This window comes from Myxine glutinosa, chromosome 1 (genome assembly GCF_964187855.1).
Source record: "Myxine glutinosa chromosome 1, kmMyxGlut1.1, whole genome shotgun sequence".
NCBI classification, from domain to species: Eukaryota; Metazoa; Chordata; class Myxini; order Myxiniformes; family Myxinidae; genus Myxine; species Myxine glutinosa.
Window position 1 is genome coordinate 179,528,247 of NC_136261.1, and position 18,975 is coordinate 179,547,221.

At 44.9% G+C, this 18,975-nt stretch overlaps 1 protein-coding gene across 6 annotated transcripts in view; it reads left to right on the top strand.

The window, feature by feature from the left end:
- The window catches only part of LOC137431582 (lethal(2) giant larvae protein homolog 1), a 198,180-nt gene that overhangs the window by 123,601 nt on the left and 55,604 nt on the right, over positions 1 to 18,975 (top strand). For all 6 annotated transcript variants that reach the window (XR_010985311.2, XR_010985312.2, XM_068123071.2 and 3 more), the window contains one exon: positions 10,827 to 10,981. Coding sequence is in view for 4 of the 6 variants with exons in the window: in XM_068123071.2 (XP_067979172.2) it covers positions 10,827 to 10,981 (155 nt within the window). In the remaining 2 variants the exon portion in view is untranslated. The remainder of the gene's footprint in view (positions 1 to 10,826; positions 10,982 to 18,975) is intronic.

An 18,975-nucleotide genomic window follows, 5' to 3' on the forward strand; every position in this document is an offset into this window, starting at 1 on the left:
ACTGACTGTTCATTACGAATTGTGGACTTTGTTTTCCAAATATATGATGGTGCCAGAATTCAAATACAGTCGGCCTGGTCTTTTGCAGACTCCTACAAAGTGGACACCTGCTTTTTTTTTTCTTTTTTCTTTTGTATACAAGAAACATTGCTCGTGAAAGAGATAACATTAATCACACAAAAAGTCAAACCGACACAAACCGACACATAAAACACAAAATAAGGGGAGCGGTAGACAAGATGGGGAGAGAGGGGGAAAGACACAAACACAACATTTGAGAGCAGGGACATCGAGAGAACTGTGGGAGGGAGAGGGCTTGGGGGGAGGTGGGAGAGATATAAAACATATGGACACTGCAAGGACTTCCAGGAAAGAAGTTGGTATTTCGAAAAAGTGTATCTGGGGTGAATGAGCGGGGGTAGAAAAGATCAAGGTTTTGGATGGGGGAAGATAAGAGATGGTGGTGAACAGCTGTTTTAAAGACCTGGAGGGAGGAGTGGGATTGAAGGGAGTGGGTGAGTTTGTTCCAGACGCAGGAAAAAGGGGAATGAAAGAGTGAAGGTGAGCAGAGAGCCTAGATTTTGGCAATTTAACCATAAGAGGGTTGCTGGCAGATCTTGTGCGACCTGTAGGAATATTTGGGGGACAGAGCACAGAGAGAGCTGGGGGAGCAAGGCCGGAGAGGAGTCGGTAAAAGACAGAAAGACCACCAACCTGCCTGCTGTGTGAGTGAGTGAAAGGCCCTCGGAGTTAGCTTCATCGCAGGAGATTGCAATGATTCTGAAAGCTTTGGCTTCAACACCATGAAGCCGAGCTAGGTGTGAGGCAGGAGCACCGGCCCAGAGGGGGGAACAGTATTCCATTGAGCTGCGGATGAAAGCCTTGTATGTGGTGAGGAGCTCAGGTGTGCCAAGGAAGGACTTCGCATGACGGAGGATGCCCAGTCGGCGACTGGCTTTGGAGGCCAGCTTGGAAATGTGGTTTTCCCAAGAAAGATCATGGCAGATAGTGAGACCCAAAAACTTGAGCGACAGAACTTCTTGGAGAGGATTGTTGAGAAAGTAGATGGGAGGGTTTTCCATCTCCGAGGGCCTTTCACTCACTTTGTCAGACTTTGTCAGGATATTTAAATAATGTACAATAAATATTCACCTTAACCCAGTGGACCCAGACAAAATTGAGGCATTTTGTCCTCCATGAATAACAGTGAGGCCGAACTATTTTATACTTTAGCTGCATTGTACGTCTGTCAAACAATAGCGAGAGATAGGCTCGGTTGCACGATACTTCTGGATAGCCAAATTGCACTCACCATCGCTTTTTTTTTTTTTTTTTTTTTTTGTGTACTGAATCGAGGCTCGTAAAAGAGCTGACATTTACTTCACAAACAAATCAACCAGACAAACAAAATATATAAAAAGAGGGAGCGGAAGACAAGAGAATGGGAAGCACACAAACACTTGAGAGCACACAACATTTAAGAGCAGGGAGATGTGTGGGAGGGAGAGGGCTTGGGGGAAGGAGGCGTGGGAAGGGGGGGGGGTGGGAGAAGTATAAAACACAAGGACACCAAGGACTTCCAGGACAGAAGTTGGTATTTCAAAAAGTGGAATTGGGGTGAAATTATCGGGGATAGAAAAGATCAAGGTTTTGGATGGGGGAAGATAAGAGATGGTGGTGAACAGCTGTTTTAAAGACCTGGAGGGTGGAGTGGGATTGAAGAGAGTGAGGGAGTTTGTTCCAGAGGCGAGAGAAAAGAGGAGTGAAGGTGAGCAGAGAGTCTTGATTTTGGCAGTTTAACCATAAGAGGGTTGCAGGCAGATCTTGTGCGACCTGTAGGAATATTTGCGGGACAGAGCCCAGAGAGAGCTGGGGGGGGGCAAGGCCAGAAAGGAGTCGGTAGAAGATGGAAAGACCACCAACCTGTCTGCGGTGAGTGAGTGAGAGGCCCTTGGAGTTTGCTTCATCGCGGGAGATTCCAATGATTCTGAATGCTTTGCTTTCAACAGCGTGAAGACGAGCTAGGTGTGAGGCAGGAGCACCAGCCCAGAGGGGAGAGCAGTATTCCATTGAGCTGCGGATGAAAGCCTTGTACGTGGTGAGGAGCTCAGGTGTGCCAAGGAAGGACTTCGCACGACGGAGGATGCCCAGTCGGCGACTGGCTTTGGAGGCCAGATTTGAAATGTGGTTTTCCCAGGAAAGATCATGGCAGATAGTGAGACCCAAAAGTTTGAGTGACAGAACTTCTTGGAGAGGATGATTCAGAAAGTAGATGGGAGGGTTGTCCAGTCGGTCTTTTCGGAGAGACATCGTAAGAGTGTTAGATTTGTCAGGATTGAAAGACATGTTCCACTTGTTTGCCCAGTCTGTGATTTTGTCCAGGTCTGCAGAGAGTGAGGAGGCTGCAGACTGCCGATCTGAGGGATGAAGAATGGAGCGACAGAGAGTAGAGTCATCAGCAAAGAGATAGAGAGGATTTTCAAGAGAGTCGGAGAGATCATTGATGAAGACCAGAAAAAGCACAGGGCCCAGAACACTGCCTTGGGGAACTCCAGCCTGAACAGGAAGAGGAGATGAGAGAAACCCATTCAGGGCCACACGTTGACTACGACTAGAGAGGAAGTCCGCCAGCCATGCGTGGAGATTTCCATGGATACCAACAGAGGAGAGTTTGGTGAGCAGAGCGGGGTGCCAGACCGTATCGAAGGCACGTGATATGTCAAGGGAGACAGCTCTAATTTCCTGTTTGGCATTGAGGACCTCCATCCATTGCTGAGAAAGCAATAGCAGCATGTCCAGAGTAGAGTGACCAGGTCTGAAACCAAATTGATGATCAGAGATCAAGCCATTGGAGAAGAGGAAAGATTTCATATCTGAAGCAATGATGGATTCCATGACTTTACTGATAATTGAGAGAAGGCTGATTGGTCTGTAGTTGCTGGGATCTGTTTTTGCACCTTTTTTGTGCAAAGCAGTGATGTTGGCAGATTTCCAAGCAGATGGCAGATGACCTTGAGCAAAAGAGAGTGTGAAGAGAACAGAGAGAGGGAGTGAAAGAGCGGAAGAACAAGATTTTAGGACCCGTGGGCTGATGCCGTCAGGTCCAGTTGCAGAATCAGAGTCGAGGGTTGACAGAAACTTTTCCACCTTGTCAGGAGGAAAGGACACAGAGTCCAGGAGCAGCTGGGTACGACTGGGTACGGTGGGTACAGAGAGGGATGGGTTTGGGACACAAGATTTAGAGGCAAACACAGAGTTGAGGCATTCAGCTTTTTCACGCGTCATGTGGCCGTTTGAGGTGAGGGAGGGGATGGGGGGGGGGAACAAACGCCAGAAACAGATTTGACCAGACACCACCAGGATTTGGAAGAGGGAGACAGATAAGAGAGTTCTGTCCTGAGAACAGAGAGATATTGTTTCCTGGCTCTCCTGAGGGTGGACACACACTTGTTCAGGTCAGAAATGCATGTAGCCATGGTGATGCCTGTGTCACCTACCATGGTTTTCAGTGATAGTGTGGAAGTAGGTTCTCCTCCAGTATATAGAAAAGAAAATTTGTATGAAGATCTGAACCACCTTGTCAATCATATATGCGACGGCAGTTATTGGGGAAAAAAATGAAAATATTTTAGGATTCTGCCCTTCTGCAGATTCTGCAGATTTTTAGGACAGAAATTTGAAAAACAAAAAGTCTCTTGTATTATTAAATAAGTCTCTTGATTATAATCGTTTCCAAATTATTCACAGTCATGAATGCATCGAATAGTTTTCTGGAAAGGTGGTAGCAGAGGGTATCATAGGCAGGTTTAAAGTAGAAATTAATAGCTACATTGGAGCATCCATAGGCGTTGTGTGCATACTGTGTTGTCTAGGTAATTGTGATTTTGAGTTATGGGTGTTGTCGACCATCAACATGTCATCAGTGTTAATGCAACTTTCCCAAAACTCCTGGTCCCCCGCCCTCCCCCCCCCCTCTATGCCCCCACCCTTCCGAGAAATCCCCACATGTTGATTGTCTGTCTCTATCTGTGATGTATCACTTTGCCTTGAGACACGTACGTGCAAAGTATTCCCACTTCATATTGAGTCAGGTTGGATTGGGTTTGTGGTGTGGGTCAGGTGCATGTCATGGAAGGTTAGTGTGCTCATGGATTGGGTGATTTTGGTGGTGTTGGGATTGGGGTAGGCGTGTGCACAAGCATGATTAGAATAACGACCTCCTCCTGTTTTAATATTTCTTTGTATGTGTTGCATTAAAAAATAAAGGTCTTCTAATGTATTTCAACAAGCACGCAAGACTTACAAAAATGAAACAATACTTAGCATTTCAACATTCTATTTCAAACAATACTTTATTTGGGGTTACGTAGAAACCACTATAAATCTCTGATGTATGGAAGAAGATCTGATCTAGAGAGACTGAGACCACAGAGGCTATCTTTCATTTTAGGAAATAACTGAAAGCCACTGGAAGCAAGGTCTGGTGAATATGGTGGACATGAAATCAGTTTAATGCACTGATATTGGAAGGATTATTGCCCCTGAGTAGCAAGATGTATTGGGGCACTGTCGTTGTGAAAGTGAAAGTTCCAGATGTTTCTTCTGCATGGCTGACACTAACTGTTTTTCCAACACCTCAGGGTAACTTTCTCAGGTAGCAGTGTTCCATTTTTGAATGCAGTGTCCATGAGAATCCCAAAAGATCAGCTGATGCCTGTACACAAAATGTCTTTGTAGAGGTGATTCTGAATGATATCACTATGCAGACCACCTTTTGGATTCTGGATTGAAGCAAAGCATCCACGTTTCATCCACATAGTCTGTCAGCACAAACTGTCCTCCGCACCCTGCAATCCTGATCACCCATATTCTGAGGCATGGAAAATGGTTGTTTTTTTGGTCACCTGAGAATTCACGGCACCTGGTGTGTCAAAACTTTTGACATTTTGAGATCAGGAGTGCAAAATGATATACACAGAACCATTTGAAATTCATGTAGCCATGGTGATGCCTGTGGCTTGTGGCCACTGTTATTCTGTGATTGCTCATCAGTAATTATTCCCAACGTTGAATGTTGTTCAGTGAATGGCTCATTTGGGATCATCTGAACTGCAGCTGTTTCGCTGCGTTCAGGCCCCTCTCTCCATCCACACTGAATATGTCCAGTTTGAAAAACAAAAATCCCTTTGCCAAAACCGCTTCACCGATCGATGTGAAACTTATCATGGCTGGTGAAAATGTGATACTTGAAAACAGCTGAAGGGATTTAAATCAAACTTGTTTGTTTTTAGAACCGTGAATGAGGGCATCTACCCCTTGTCATGTGCAGGGACTATACAGAGGCATATTGGTGACAGTCGCATTGCTCTAGTTACAGCTACAACGACGCCGGCCATAAAAACCTCCGTTTAAACAACAACACCCGCCGACAAAGGCCAATCAAACAGGCTTCCGAACTAAACCCCACCTCCAAAAGATCGTAACCAGCAGTCTATGCCCCCGAAGTTCAGGATTGGTCGGGGTGACGTCATGCATAAGCTTCGAGAAAGAGAAGGAGTGGCTTTGGCCTTTTTGCATGGACAAGAAAGCTGGGCCATTTTTGTCCATACTGGGCATTTTCTGTGCTTGTGCTGTGTGGACTTTTGGCGCTTTGGAGGAGGAGGCTGTTGCAGCCGATAAAGAGGAGCAATAAGGCGGCGGCTTGTGGGGCTCTTGGCGCTTCGGGCAGAGTGACACGAAAGAGGACTGCCCTCATGAAATTTCCTCACATTTTTGGCGACGAGGAGAGTTACTCCACACCATCTTGTGCGCTTTCTGTGCGGTGGCTTTGAGGTTTGATGGCCACCAAGCTCCTAAAAGCCATTTGGGATGAAAGCTGAGTGCCGGCTGGCTAAAGGAACATTTATTTTTATTTTATCGATTCCCTCATCTGTATTTGAGTGTGCGTGTGGAGGTCCCTCAGTTAAAGTTTTAGTTTTTATCTCAACATTTATTTCGACATTTTCATTTCTTGCTTTATTTTTTGTTAAATCATTATCGTTGAAATTTTTTGGTTGTGTTTGCATGTTTTGTGGATCTGGAATAAAGCCATGTGCTTCGTTCAGGTAAGCACTTTGCATCCTTCCATCCCGTGCGCGTCAAAAATAACCGTCATATTCGGCTGTCGCCTCGGAATTAAGGACCGTTCTGGCTATTCGTCCAAGGCTGGTCATTATCAGCTACAGAAACGGCAAATGTTGTCGGGGAGTGCGATTCGAACCCTCTGACACGACAATACATACAAACACTTGCTCCATTATATATAGATTTTCAATTTTGTTTGACTGCCAGGCAGCCAGATAGAGTTGCAGAGTAAAATGTTATATCACTCTTCTCTGCGCATGTACGATCGGGACAAACTCAGAGACAAAGTACAGTAAAACGAAAAACTCGTCTTCCTGTACATGTTCAAAATATAATAACATTCAATTTAAATAAGCTGTTCCTCGATTATAAACTGATTAGACAGAGGGACGGGCGTGAACCAATTGCCTAACCTCGCTATTCGCTTCACATGTGCGGGGCAATTGCCATGCAGCCATGGATTTGCTTTGCAGTGCTGTCCTGCTTGTACAAAAACTTAATGATTATGTATTGGTCAAGCTTTGAAAGATGCATAAATCAATTACTCTGAATTATTTTTGTTTGTGAAACTCTCCCCGGTACTCACTGATGAACCTCTGAAAGTTTGACGAAGATAAGTTTGGCCATCTCTCAGGAAAAATAGCGACAGACACACAGACTGGCTGCCAGACAAACAAACATCTCTTATAGATAGCAAAGCTTTCAATTATGTTGATCATGAAGTGATAAAAGGTGTGTTGAGTTTGTGTGTTTGTGTGCTTTGTGTGTTTGTTTGACGTTGTTCGAAGTTGATCGACGTTGTTCGCCAACACTATTCTTTCCTTCCGATCAGTACATGCAACGTTTTGGCAATCGATGCTAACCCCCCAAAAAACATGTCCAGTTGTATGCATAAATCATTTTGTGATTGCTGAAACGTGTATTGAACACAAAAAGAAATAGGTTTGCATCGTGTGGAATCATTTTCACAATTGCAACCCATCTGCCACTCCCCATCTTTCTACATAAAAAGTGTGTAGTGTTTGAAATTGAGGCGTTGTGACGACGGATCAAGATGAAAGTCAGTAAACACTCTACTCCCCCTCCCCTCAAATAAACAGAGTCCACCAACCCCACCTGCATTGTAGAAGCAACACACCTTGTGCTTAGGCCTCATTGTGGGAGATGGCAAAAATGTTGAGAGCTTTAGATTCCACAGAACTTAGTTGGGACGAATGTGATGTGAGGGTGCCAGCCCCGAGGTGAGCGCAGTAATTCCATTGAAGTATAAACAAAGACCTTGTAATCTTTGAGTAATTCTGATTTTCCAATGAAAGACTTCAAACAATGGTTAACGTCTAGCCAACAGCTGCCTTTGGGGTCAGTTTTTGCTATATGGTCAGTCCAGGAGAGATCATGGTTGATGCTGAGGTCCAGAAGTTCAGGAAATTGAACCTATTTTAGTGGTTGACGTTAGAACTGTATAGTAAGGGAAACATATGAAAATCTGTTAACTAAATTGTTACCAAAAAATTTCTTCACCAATATGTTTGTAAAGGTGTGTAATAACATGTGTTAAAATGTTGAAGGTCAACTCCCATGGGAAACCCAGAAAAAAAGCTGTTGAATTCGGGTACCGAAAAATTATTTTCGAGAATTTTTTTTTTTTTTAATCGGCCCTTAAGTAACTTATGAGGGGTCAAATAAGGGTTTTTCATGATTCTGAGTTGATTGTTAACATTTATATTTCACCACAGACACTCCTTTGTGGAAAAATAATTTCTAAATATATCTCATTTTCTACTTTGCAGGACATGGAGTCTAGCAATATGGATGAAGACGTTACTCCACCTGTGCTCAATTGCTTCATCTGTGCACGCTCGGATACACCAGCTGAAAGGCTCATACAGGCAACTCCAAAGGGATACTCAACTTTATTGAAACAAGCAGAAACTCTCGAAAATGTTACTGTTGTGGAACGTATGAAGGAGGCTCAAAAGGAAGGAAAACTGAGGTACCACCAGAAGTGTAAAAATGATCTGTACAACAACTTTGTTGCAACCACCAAGAAGTCAGCTCAAGCATCAAAGGCAGAGAAAGAGTCATCAAAGTTGAAGAGAAGACGCACTACTTGTGAGTTCAGTTCATCAACTGGCTGCAGTTCTAGAAGATCACAGTCAGTTGACCTCCTGTATAAGGATGTATGCATTCTTTGCAACCAACCAGCCCAGCTCTACAAAAATAATCCAGCACAAGCTAGAAAGAAATACAGAGTGCCAGATAATTTGACTGCAGATACACTGAAGGCAAGCTTGCTGAAGACAGCACGGAGTCGCGGGGATGACTGGGGCACTGAAGTCACTGGACGCCTGGAAGGGATCAACGACTTGGTAGCAGAAGAAACACTGTACCATTTGCGATGCAAACTTATGTTTGCGAGAGGTGACAGTTTGTCCAAGACTGATGAGGAAGGAAAAAGGAAGAGAGGACAGAGGAGTATTGATGAGGAGCGAGAGGCAGTTTTTATTGAATTCTGCGAATGGTTAGACTCAGAATTAGAGCATGGGGTAATGAACATGGACCAAGTCCATGAAAAGCTGCAGGAGTTTGATCAGTCACCAGAGAAGAGCCTTTCTTATTCAAAGCATTGGCTAAAGATAAAACTTCTAGAGAAATACGAAGACACCTTGTATTTCACAACACAGGAAAGAAGGGCAGATGTACTCTGTCTCAAAGATGGCACCGACAATATTCTGCGAGAGCATCATGCTAATCTTGACCATGGAGATGAGAAGACTCAGATCATAAAGACGGCACTCAAGTTCATATCCAATGATATTGCCTTGATTGATTTCGGTCCAAAGTCATACCCCACCACACACAGTATGACTGACATCGATAGTCAGCTGACACTTGTTCCTGCAAGCCTTCAGATGTTCTTGAGACCGATTGTCAAGACAGACGAAAGAGTTGCCGTTTGGGGGCAGAATTTTATTAAGGCCTGTCGACCTCGGTCTGGAGTATTGCCACACCAAATGGGGCTTGCCATACAACTTGATCATAGATTTGGGTCAAAATGGATGCTCAACAAGTTCCACCGGCTGGGATACACTGAGTCTAACACGGAGACACAAAACTACAAATACTGCTTCCTTAATAGTAGGAGTGGAGATGATGTTCCAGATACTTCTGGCACTCTTGACACCATTGTGGAGGAAACCGATGAACAGATCAATGATGAGGTTGCGGTTGATGCTGCGCTTGAGGATCAATCAGTGATGACAGCCAAAGTGCCAGCCAGTGAAAGTGAATTGTCAAGTAATGATCAGGTGGTCTTTATGGAGGTTGGGGAAACAAACAATGCAGTCACTCAGTTTGTTGGAGACAATATAGATTTAAACATTGTCTCTATTCACGGAAACACTCCCTTTCACTCAATGGGTTGGATCGAAGTCACCTCTCCGGCACCACCTTTGCCAGATCCACAGACAACAGCAGCTTTCCCCCGGGTGAAGTTGAAGGCACTCGACAAAGCTAAGATCCTGAGAGGAACTGAAGTAAAGATTATTCCATTTACGAACAGGAAACAGATAAGAACGAACGCGATCATGTTTCTCCCCCTCGCTGAGCTTTCCTCCTCCCTGGCTCATGATCAGCCACTCCTCACTCCAGGTGACACACTCTGGGCAGCGGGGTGGGTGATCAAAGCCAACGATCCTGAGTTCCCACACTCCAACTGGAATGGCTGGATGAAGAGAATCCATGCTAATGATGCAAAGCAGAGCACACAGATCGAGTTCCTCCCAGTTATTGAAGGAGACCCTAATGACCTCAACACAATCTTCACCACTCTGAAAGAGTGCATACGGCGCGTTGGGGTCGCTATAGTGACCTTTGATCTTCCGATTTGGCTGAAGGCTGTGAATATAATAAAGCAGGCAAATCTACCCGTCATTCCAAGGTTGGGGTCACGTGCATCTCGGCCTGTGGAGTCTGTAATGGCATTACATGCAGAAACTGCAGTCATGATGTTGTTGAGTCTGAAGAAGACATAGACAATGACTGTTGAAACTTCTGACATTGTGAATGAGAAATAACTCTTGAGTATTATATATGTATGTGAAATAAAAGCTACTTTGTGTGTAAATGTAAAAGTGAAAATATAAATGTTAACAATCAACTCAGAATCATGAAAAACCCTTATTTGACCCCTCATAAGTTACTTAAGGGCCGATTAAAAAAAATAAAAGTTCTCGAAAATAATTTTTCGGTACCCGAATTCAACAGCTTTTTTTCTGGGTTTCCCACGGGAGTTGAACTTCAACATTTTAACACATGTTATTACACACCTTTACAAACATATTGGTGAAGAAATTTTTTGGTAACAATTTAGTTAACAGATTTGTGAAATATCTCATAAAATGCCCTTACTAGTAGGTGTGTTCAGTTGACATTCTTTGTCAAGTGACAGGGTGAGGCTGAGATTTTCTACGATTGAAGGACATGTTCCATTTATCAGATCAGCATCTAATCAATAATCTCACTAACATCTAATTAGTATTGAACTCATCTGATAGTTCTTTTCACATATTCTAAACATTTAATGCCCCTAATTTTTGAGGATGTGTTTTCGCATTGTTTCATTAAAATAATGTTGTTTAAAAATGTAATAACGAACGACTTCAAATTTTCTAAACTCTATCTCTGTTTTTCCATTTCGGCAGTTGTACTTTTGTTGTGTTCAGCGGTGGAATGCCACGTGCAAGCTTTGGTGATCGGCATTGTGTCACAGTTATGCATGAGCATGAGCATGTTGCCTTCGATTTCACTTCTCGGGTCGTCGACTTCTTTACTGTTTCTGGGGCCAAGCCTGGCACGGGTGAGACTTTACTCCCATTTTGTCTTTGGTCATTGGTTTTGAAAGGGGGATAACATGCCATTACAGCCATTGTTGCATGTCCATTTGTGCTCTTCATTTTTGTTTTGTGCATAGGGATAATAATAATAATAATAATGCATTTATTTTATATAGCGCTTTTCAGGAAGCCCAAAGACGCTTTGACAGAGTGCAAAACATAATGCATAGCAAAACATAAAAACAATTGCAAAAAAAAAGAAGAATCAATAGGGAAATATTCAAAGCACAAAGGAGGGAGAAGGAGAGGAGATAGTCAGGGGTTAGATGCTGTGGGTTAAATGTTGAATGCAGTGTTGAACAGGTGGGTCTTGAGTGATGTTTTGAATGTGGTGAGTGAGGAGGAGTCTCTGATGGTGTGAGGTAGCGAGTTCCAGAGGGTGGGAGCAGCGATGGAGAAGGCCCTGTCCCCCCAGGATCTAAATTTGGTCCGGATGGGGGGGGTGGGGGGGGGGGGGTCAGGAGGTTGGTACCAGCAGAGCGGAGGTTGCGGGTGGGAGTGTGTCTGGAGAGGAGGTCAGCCAGGTAGGATGGGGCCAGGTTATGGAGGGCTTTGTAGGTCAAGAGGAGGATTTTGTACTGGATTCTCTGGGAGATGGGGAGCCAGTGAAGCTTGTAAAGGACGGGGGTGATGTGGTCACGGGTCCGGGAATGGGTGAGTAGACGGGCAGCGGAGTTCTGAATGTATTGGAGTTTATTGGTGATTGTTGAGGGTGAACCATAAAGGAGGCTATTGCAGTAGTTTGCAGTAGGGATGGTATTAAATGTGCTATCCATTGGTGTCCTGATAACTTAATATTGTTAAACGTTGCACACTTGGGACTTGGGTGTGAATGAACATATTTGTGATTGTGGAATAGCATTGGGCCTTGCATATCACAGCTTTGGGAGATCGTTAGTTAATGACCATTTGTTTGGGTGTGGCGGGGCATTCAAATAGTTATTGGAAATGGTGATGTGACACCCTAGCCTAGAGCATCTGATTAATTTATTTATTTTTCTCATTGTACACTTAGGTATGTGCTTGTTTTATTTTTTTGTTTCATTTGGGACGTTGGTGCCATTTGTGTCATGTTTGACTGTTGTTTCAGAATATAATACAGAAGCTTGCTAAGTTGTCCATTTGTGCATCTTACTAAAATTGAGGATCAAATTGTAAATTATTTATGGCATGGATGTGACAGCTCTAAATAAATCCATGAACTAATTGTGGCCATGTGTAGCGAAGGTGCACCTTTATCTTTTTGTAACGAAATGGCTGTTGACCTTGAGCGTGGGAAGATGTTTCCAGATCAGGACAGCTAGCATATGGGACCAACTGACACAGTTGTGTAGGTCAAGGCATGAATCATTGATGATCAAAGTGTGAACTCACACATGAGTACCCATGCAATTTGGAATTTCACAAAGCAGCATTTGCTCTAGCATTCACAAACACTGAAGCACGTCCAGGATCTCAGGATGATTTGTCCCCCAAATTGTCACTACTCCTGATTGACAGGAATGGGTGGTTTCATGTCTCAAGCTTGTTGAGCTATTCAACGCCGTTCTTGCCGACCTTATTACTCATTTTGTAACTAATAACAAATGGTGGCTTCACCTCCAAGATCCTGAAATCAAATTGGAATCCTTGCTTTGGAAGCAATCCCTCTGCCAGCAAGATCATGGCTTCAGTATTCTGTGAAGTCAAGGGAATAATGTCTTATTCAATATATTTCTCGGAAACTACAATTGCAGGAAGCATCATGCTGCCCTCATACAAAAATTGAAGCAGACCATCAAGGACAAATACCAAAGGGTGATGATCTAAGGTGCGTTTCCGAAGAGGAAGTTCCTCCTCAATAAAAATGTATCTATTGAAAGACTGTATTTTATTCATCACCATCTTTGACTGTAGCCTTGAGCAGTTTTGTGACAACTCCCTCCCCTCACTCCTTCCTCCATTCCCACTATGTGTCCTTCGACCTGGCTTGACTCCCGATTCGCTGACAATGAGGTACTGACTGAAGCATTTGAGACGTGACTAAAGGGGCAATCTAAAAACTTGTTTTTACTGCCATGGAGTGTTTGAAAGAGAAATGAAGCAAGTGCATTTAAATTAATAAACGTGTTTTTTATACATGATCTGGGGCTTATAGTGGAGCTGCCACACACATCGGCATACCGACGAACAGGCATGACACAACACAAGACTGTTAGACGACACAACAGTCACTGAGCTTGGGGGAAGTGCTGTTATTTCCCGGGTTGCTCTAGGTAGCAACGACGTCACAACAATGGCACCGCTTTTCTTGCTGTACTCAGTGAGGCATTTCCTAAGGAGGAATTTCCTCTTCCCCATGGCCTCCTCTCCATGGGTTCCAACCTACGGGGATTGTCCATGCTTTTAGCCTTTCAAATGCCAAATTTAGAGTAAGGAAATTTCATAAACATACCATTTAAAAGTTTTTGGTGCGACTCGGTTGTGTTTGAACTTCCGACTTCCCAGACTCAGAGCGGACACTCTAACCATTACACCACCTACTCTGGTTATCATTCACTGAGTTTGGTGTTATTGAAAACTAAAACTAGTTTGTGTCTTGGACTATTATGAGTATATCGTTCCTGGCAACTTTTTGAGCATGTCTCTTACACCAGTTAGGAAAACACAGCAATCAGGATATTGTATTAACTATTTTTGTCATTGTTCAGTTTAGAATGATTTCTTTAAAAATACAACTACTTCAGGATGCAACAACACAAACAGAGTGCACAAATCAAACTATTTCAACCAACTAATGCCTCAACTTTAACCTTTCTTTCATGAAATTATCATCTGTCATAATTGTTTTTTTTTTGTTGTTTTTTGTATACAAGATCGAGGCTCGTGAAAGAGCTAACATTAATCACACAAAAAGTCAACCGACACATTAAACACAAAATAAGGGGAGCGGAACACAAGATGGGGAGAGAGGGGGAAGGACACAAACACAACATTTGAGAGCAATGCCATCGAGAGAAATGTGGGAGGGGGAGGGCTTGGGGGGAGGTGGGAGATGTATAAAACATATCAACACTGCAAGGACTTCCAGGAAAGAAGTTGGAATTTCAAAAAAATTGTATCTGGGGTGAATTAGCGGGGGTAGAAAAGATCACGGTTTTGGATGGGGGAAGATAAGAGATCGTGGTGAACAGCTGTTTTAAAGACCTGGAGGGAGGAGTGGGATTGAAGGGAGTGGTGGAGTTTGTTCCAGAGGTGGGAGAAAAGGGGAATGAAAGAGTGAAGGTGAGCAGAGAGCCTAGATTTTGGCAGTTTAACCATAAGAGGGTTGCTGGCAGATCTTGTGCGACCTGTAGGAATATTAGGGGGACAGAGCACAGAGAGAGCTGGGGGAGCAAGGCCGGAGAGGAGTCGGTAAAAGACAGAAAGACCACCAACCTGCCTGCGGTGAGTGAGTGAAAGGCCCTCGGAGTTAGCTTCATCGCAGGAGATTCCAATGATTCTGAAAGCTTTGGTTTCAACAGTGTGAAGCCGAGCTAGGTGTGAGGCAGGAGCACCGGCCGAGAGGGGGGAACAGTATTCCATTGAGCTGCGGATGAAAGCCTTGTATGTGGTGAGGAGCTCAGGTGTGCCAAGGAAGGACTTCGCATGACGGAGGATGCCCAGTCGGCGACTGGCTTTGGAGGCCAGCTTGGAAATGTGGTTATCCCAAGAAAGATCATGGCAGATAGTGAGACCCAAAAGCTTGAGGGACAGACCTTCTTGGAGAGGATTGTTGAGAAAGTAGATTGGAGGGTTTTCCAGTCGGTCTTTTCGGAGAGACATAGTAAGAGTGTGGGATTTGTCAGGATTGAAAGACATGTTCCACTTGTTTGACCAGTCTGTGATTTTGTCCAGGTCTGCGGAGAGTGAGGAGGCTGCAGACTGCCGATCTGAGGGATGAGGAATGGAGCGGCAGATAGTGGAGTCATCAGCAAAGAGATGGAGAGGATTTTCCAGAGAGTCAGAGAGATCATTGATGAAGACCAGAAATAGCACAGGGCCCAGAACACTACCTTGGGGAACTCCAGCCAGAACAGGAAGGCGAGATGAGAGAAATCCATTCAGGGCCACACGTTGTCTACGACCAGAGAGGAAGCCCGCAAGCCATGAGTGGAGATTTCCATGGATACCATTGGAGGAGAGTTTGGTGAGCAGAGCTGGGTGCCAGACCGTATTGAAGGCACGTGATATGTCAAGGGAGACAGCTCTGATTTCCTGTTTGGCATTGAGGACCTCCATCCCTTGTTGAGACAGCAGAAGCAGCATGTCCAGAGTAGAATGGCCTGGTCTGAATCCAAATTGATGATCAAAGATCAAGCCATTGGAGAAGAGGAAGGATTTGAGATCCGAAGCAATGATGGATTCCATGACTTTGCTGATAATTGGGAGCAGGCTGATTGGTCTGTAGTTGCAAGGATTTGTTTTTGCACATTTTTGGGATAAAACGGTAATGTTTGCTGATTTCCAAGATGCTGGCAAATGACCTTGAGCAAAAGAGGGTGAAAAGAACAGAGAGAGGGTGAGATAGAGCGACAGAGCAGGATTTTAGGACCCGTGGGCTGATGCCGTCTGGTCCAGTTGCAGAATCAGTGTCGAGGTTTGACAAAATCTTCTCCACCTTATCAGGAGAGAAGGACACAGAGTCCAGCAGCAGTTGGGTTTGACTGGGAATGGTGGGAACAGAGAGAGATGGGTTTGGGACACAAGATTTTGAGGCAAACACTGAGTTGAGGCATTCGGCTTTGTCACGTGCTGTGTCAACTGTGTAGCCATTTGAGGTAAGGGAGGGGATGGAGGGGGAACAAACACCAGAAACGGATTTGACCAGACGCCACCAGGATTTGGAGGAAGGAGACAGGTTTGAGAGTGCAATCTTGAGTGTGGAGAGATAGTGCTTCCTGGAACTCCTGAGGGTGGACACACACTTGTTCCAAGCTTGGTGGAAGGAACTGAGATTGCCTTCAGTTGGATTTGCCTTCCAAGAGGCAAATGCAAGTTGTTTCAGGGCAACTGCCTCACCACAAGATTCAGTGTACCATGGACTGGAGGAAGGGTAAGACAACTGAAGACAACAACAACAACAACAACATGCATTTTAAAGGCCATTTTCCCTGCTAGAGCGGGGGTTAGCCTTGCGGTCCCCATGACAATCTCCTCCATTTTGCCCTATTTTCTGCATCTCTCCTTGTTAACCCCCTTGCCCGCATTTCTTCTTCCACCATCTTTAGCCAAGTCTTTCTCGGTCTTCCCCGTCTTCTACTTCCTTCTACATTCATTTCCATCACTCTTCTCAACCAGTCACTTTCATCCTTCCTCAACACATGACCAAACCATCTCAACCTGTTCCTCTTCACAGCATCAATCACAGGCTCTATTCCCATCATCTTTCGCAATTTATCATTTGTCTTCCTCTCTCTCAACGATACTCTGCACATCCGTTGAACCATTCGCATTTCCACCCTTTCCAACCTTCGTTGCTGCTCTACGTTCATTACCCATGTCTCGCTCCCATAAATCATAACACTTCTCACACATGCAGCATACACCTTTCCCTTCAGCTTCAACGACACTCCCCTCATCATCAGCACGCCACTCAATTCCCGAAACTTCTTCCATGCACATCTCACTCGAGCAACCGTTGCCGAGTCTGATCCACCTTCTCCATTCAGCATGTCTCCGAGGTAGCAAAATGTTTTCACACCTTCCAGCTTCACGCCATCTCCAAGATCCAACTCAACATTTCCTCCATCTGCAGCTCCCTCTGTGCACACCTTACATTTGAATGTAGCTGCCACACTGGTTAATGACCCTCTCAGACCACTACATTTTTTATGAACCCACTCAGCGCACATTGTACACTGAATGGAGTTCACTCCGACACCCTTCCTACACACAGCACAGGGCCACTTCCCAGTTCTTTCCACCTCACCACATGCTTTACCACTTGCCATCACCTTCGTCTTTCCGATATTCACCTTCAGACCTTTTGTCTCCATACATTCCTTCCACGTGTTCATCTTTTCCTTCAGTCCATCCATACTTTCCGCAATCAACACCAGATCATCTGCATACAACAACTCCCACGGTAAACCCTCCTTTACGTTCTGAGCCAGCACCTCCATCACAGCTACAAATAGTAGTGGACTTAGTACCGACCCCTGATGCACTCCCAGTCTCCCACCTTCACCTCAAACTCACCACTGTTCCCGTCCTTCGTCCTTACAGCTGTGCGTGCTCTTTTGTACATTGCCATCACTACTCTGATCAACCATTCCTCCACTCCTAACTTCCTCAATGCCCATGTCAATACTTTGCGTGGAACCCGATCGAATGCTTTCTCCAGATCAACAAACCCAAGAAACAACTTCTTCCTCTTCTCCATGTACTTCTCCTGCAACTGCCTCACAATGAAAAGCGCGTCTGTCGTTCCTCTTCCTGGCATAAATCCAAACTGCATTTCGTCGATCTTCACTTTCTTCCTTATCCTCCTCTCCAACACCCTTTCCAATACCTTCATTCCATGCTCCAATAACTTTATCGCTCGGTACGAGCCACACTCCAGAGGGTCACCTTTCCCCTTGTATAGAGGGACAAGGGTACTCAGTTCCCAATCCACTGGAATGCGGCCTTCTTTCACCACCAGATTACAGATCTCTGTCATTCTCTTCACACCCCAACTTCCTGCTGCCTTCAACATATCTCCCACAACTCCCGTCGGCCCTCCCGCTTTTCTACCCTTCATTGCTTTTATCGCTTCCTCAACTTCCTTCTCAGTTATCTTCTCTGCCGGTCCTAAAACTGGGTTACTCTCTATGTTGCCATCCCATTCATTCTCTGTATTCAACAGCATTTCCATATATCTTTTCCATCTTCCTTTAATTCCATCTGGGTCGACAACGATTTGTCCCACTTCATCCTTCAAGCAGCTCACCCCCATCACATCACACCTCTCTTTCGCTATCTGCTTTGCAATCCTGAATACCGCTCTCTGACCCTCTTCCGAATCCAAGCGTTCTCCGAACATTTTCCTACATGCCTCCTGCGCCTTTGCTACCTCTTTCTTTGCAGCCTTCCTGGCTGCCTTATAACTTTCATGCTCTGCTGTTTCTGCTCCCGTACCCTTCGCCTTCTGCCACTCCTTGAACTTCTTCCTCTTCTCGTCAATCGTCTTTCCAACTTCATCATCCCACCACCATGTTTCCGAGTGCCTTGGTGGTCCTTTTGTCCATCCACATACCTCACCAACGGCTCCCAACAGACTAGCTTTCATTGACATCCAACCACTTTCAAGCTCAACCACATCATCCTCAACCCTACTCAGCCTCTCTTTTAATGCCTCCCTTACTGTCACCTCTTTCAACCTCCACACCTTCATTCTCGGTTGGTACTTCACCCGCCGAGCTCTCCTCGCACCTTTCACCCTTACGTCGCAGACAACCAAGTGGTGCTGTGAAACAGCCTCCTCCCCCGGGATCACCTTTGTGTCTCGGAGGTGCCCCCTGTCTCGCCTATGCACCATCAGGTAGTCAACGGTTGTCGTCGACCCACCTGACGTGTATGTAACAAGCTTATTATCCTCTTTCTGGAACTGAGTATTACAAATCAACAAATCAGCTCCATCAGCAAACTCCAAAATCCTTTCACCTTCTCCATTTCTCACACCATATCCGTAACCCCCATGAACTCCTTCAAAACCATCCATACTCCTTCCCACATGTCCATTTAGGTCTCCTCCTACCACAACAACTTCCTCATCTTTCACGTTTTCCATCAGCTTCTCTATCGCACACCAGAACTTGTCCTTCTCTTCATCGCTCCGACCAACCTGCGGAGCATATCCCGAGATGACGTTCACCAAGAGCTTTCCAATCATCATTTTCACCATCATCAACCTATCACTCACTCTAGTCACACTCACCACACTGTCTACAAACTC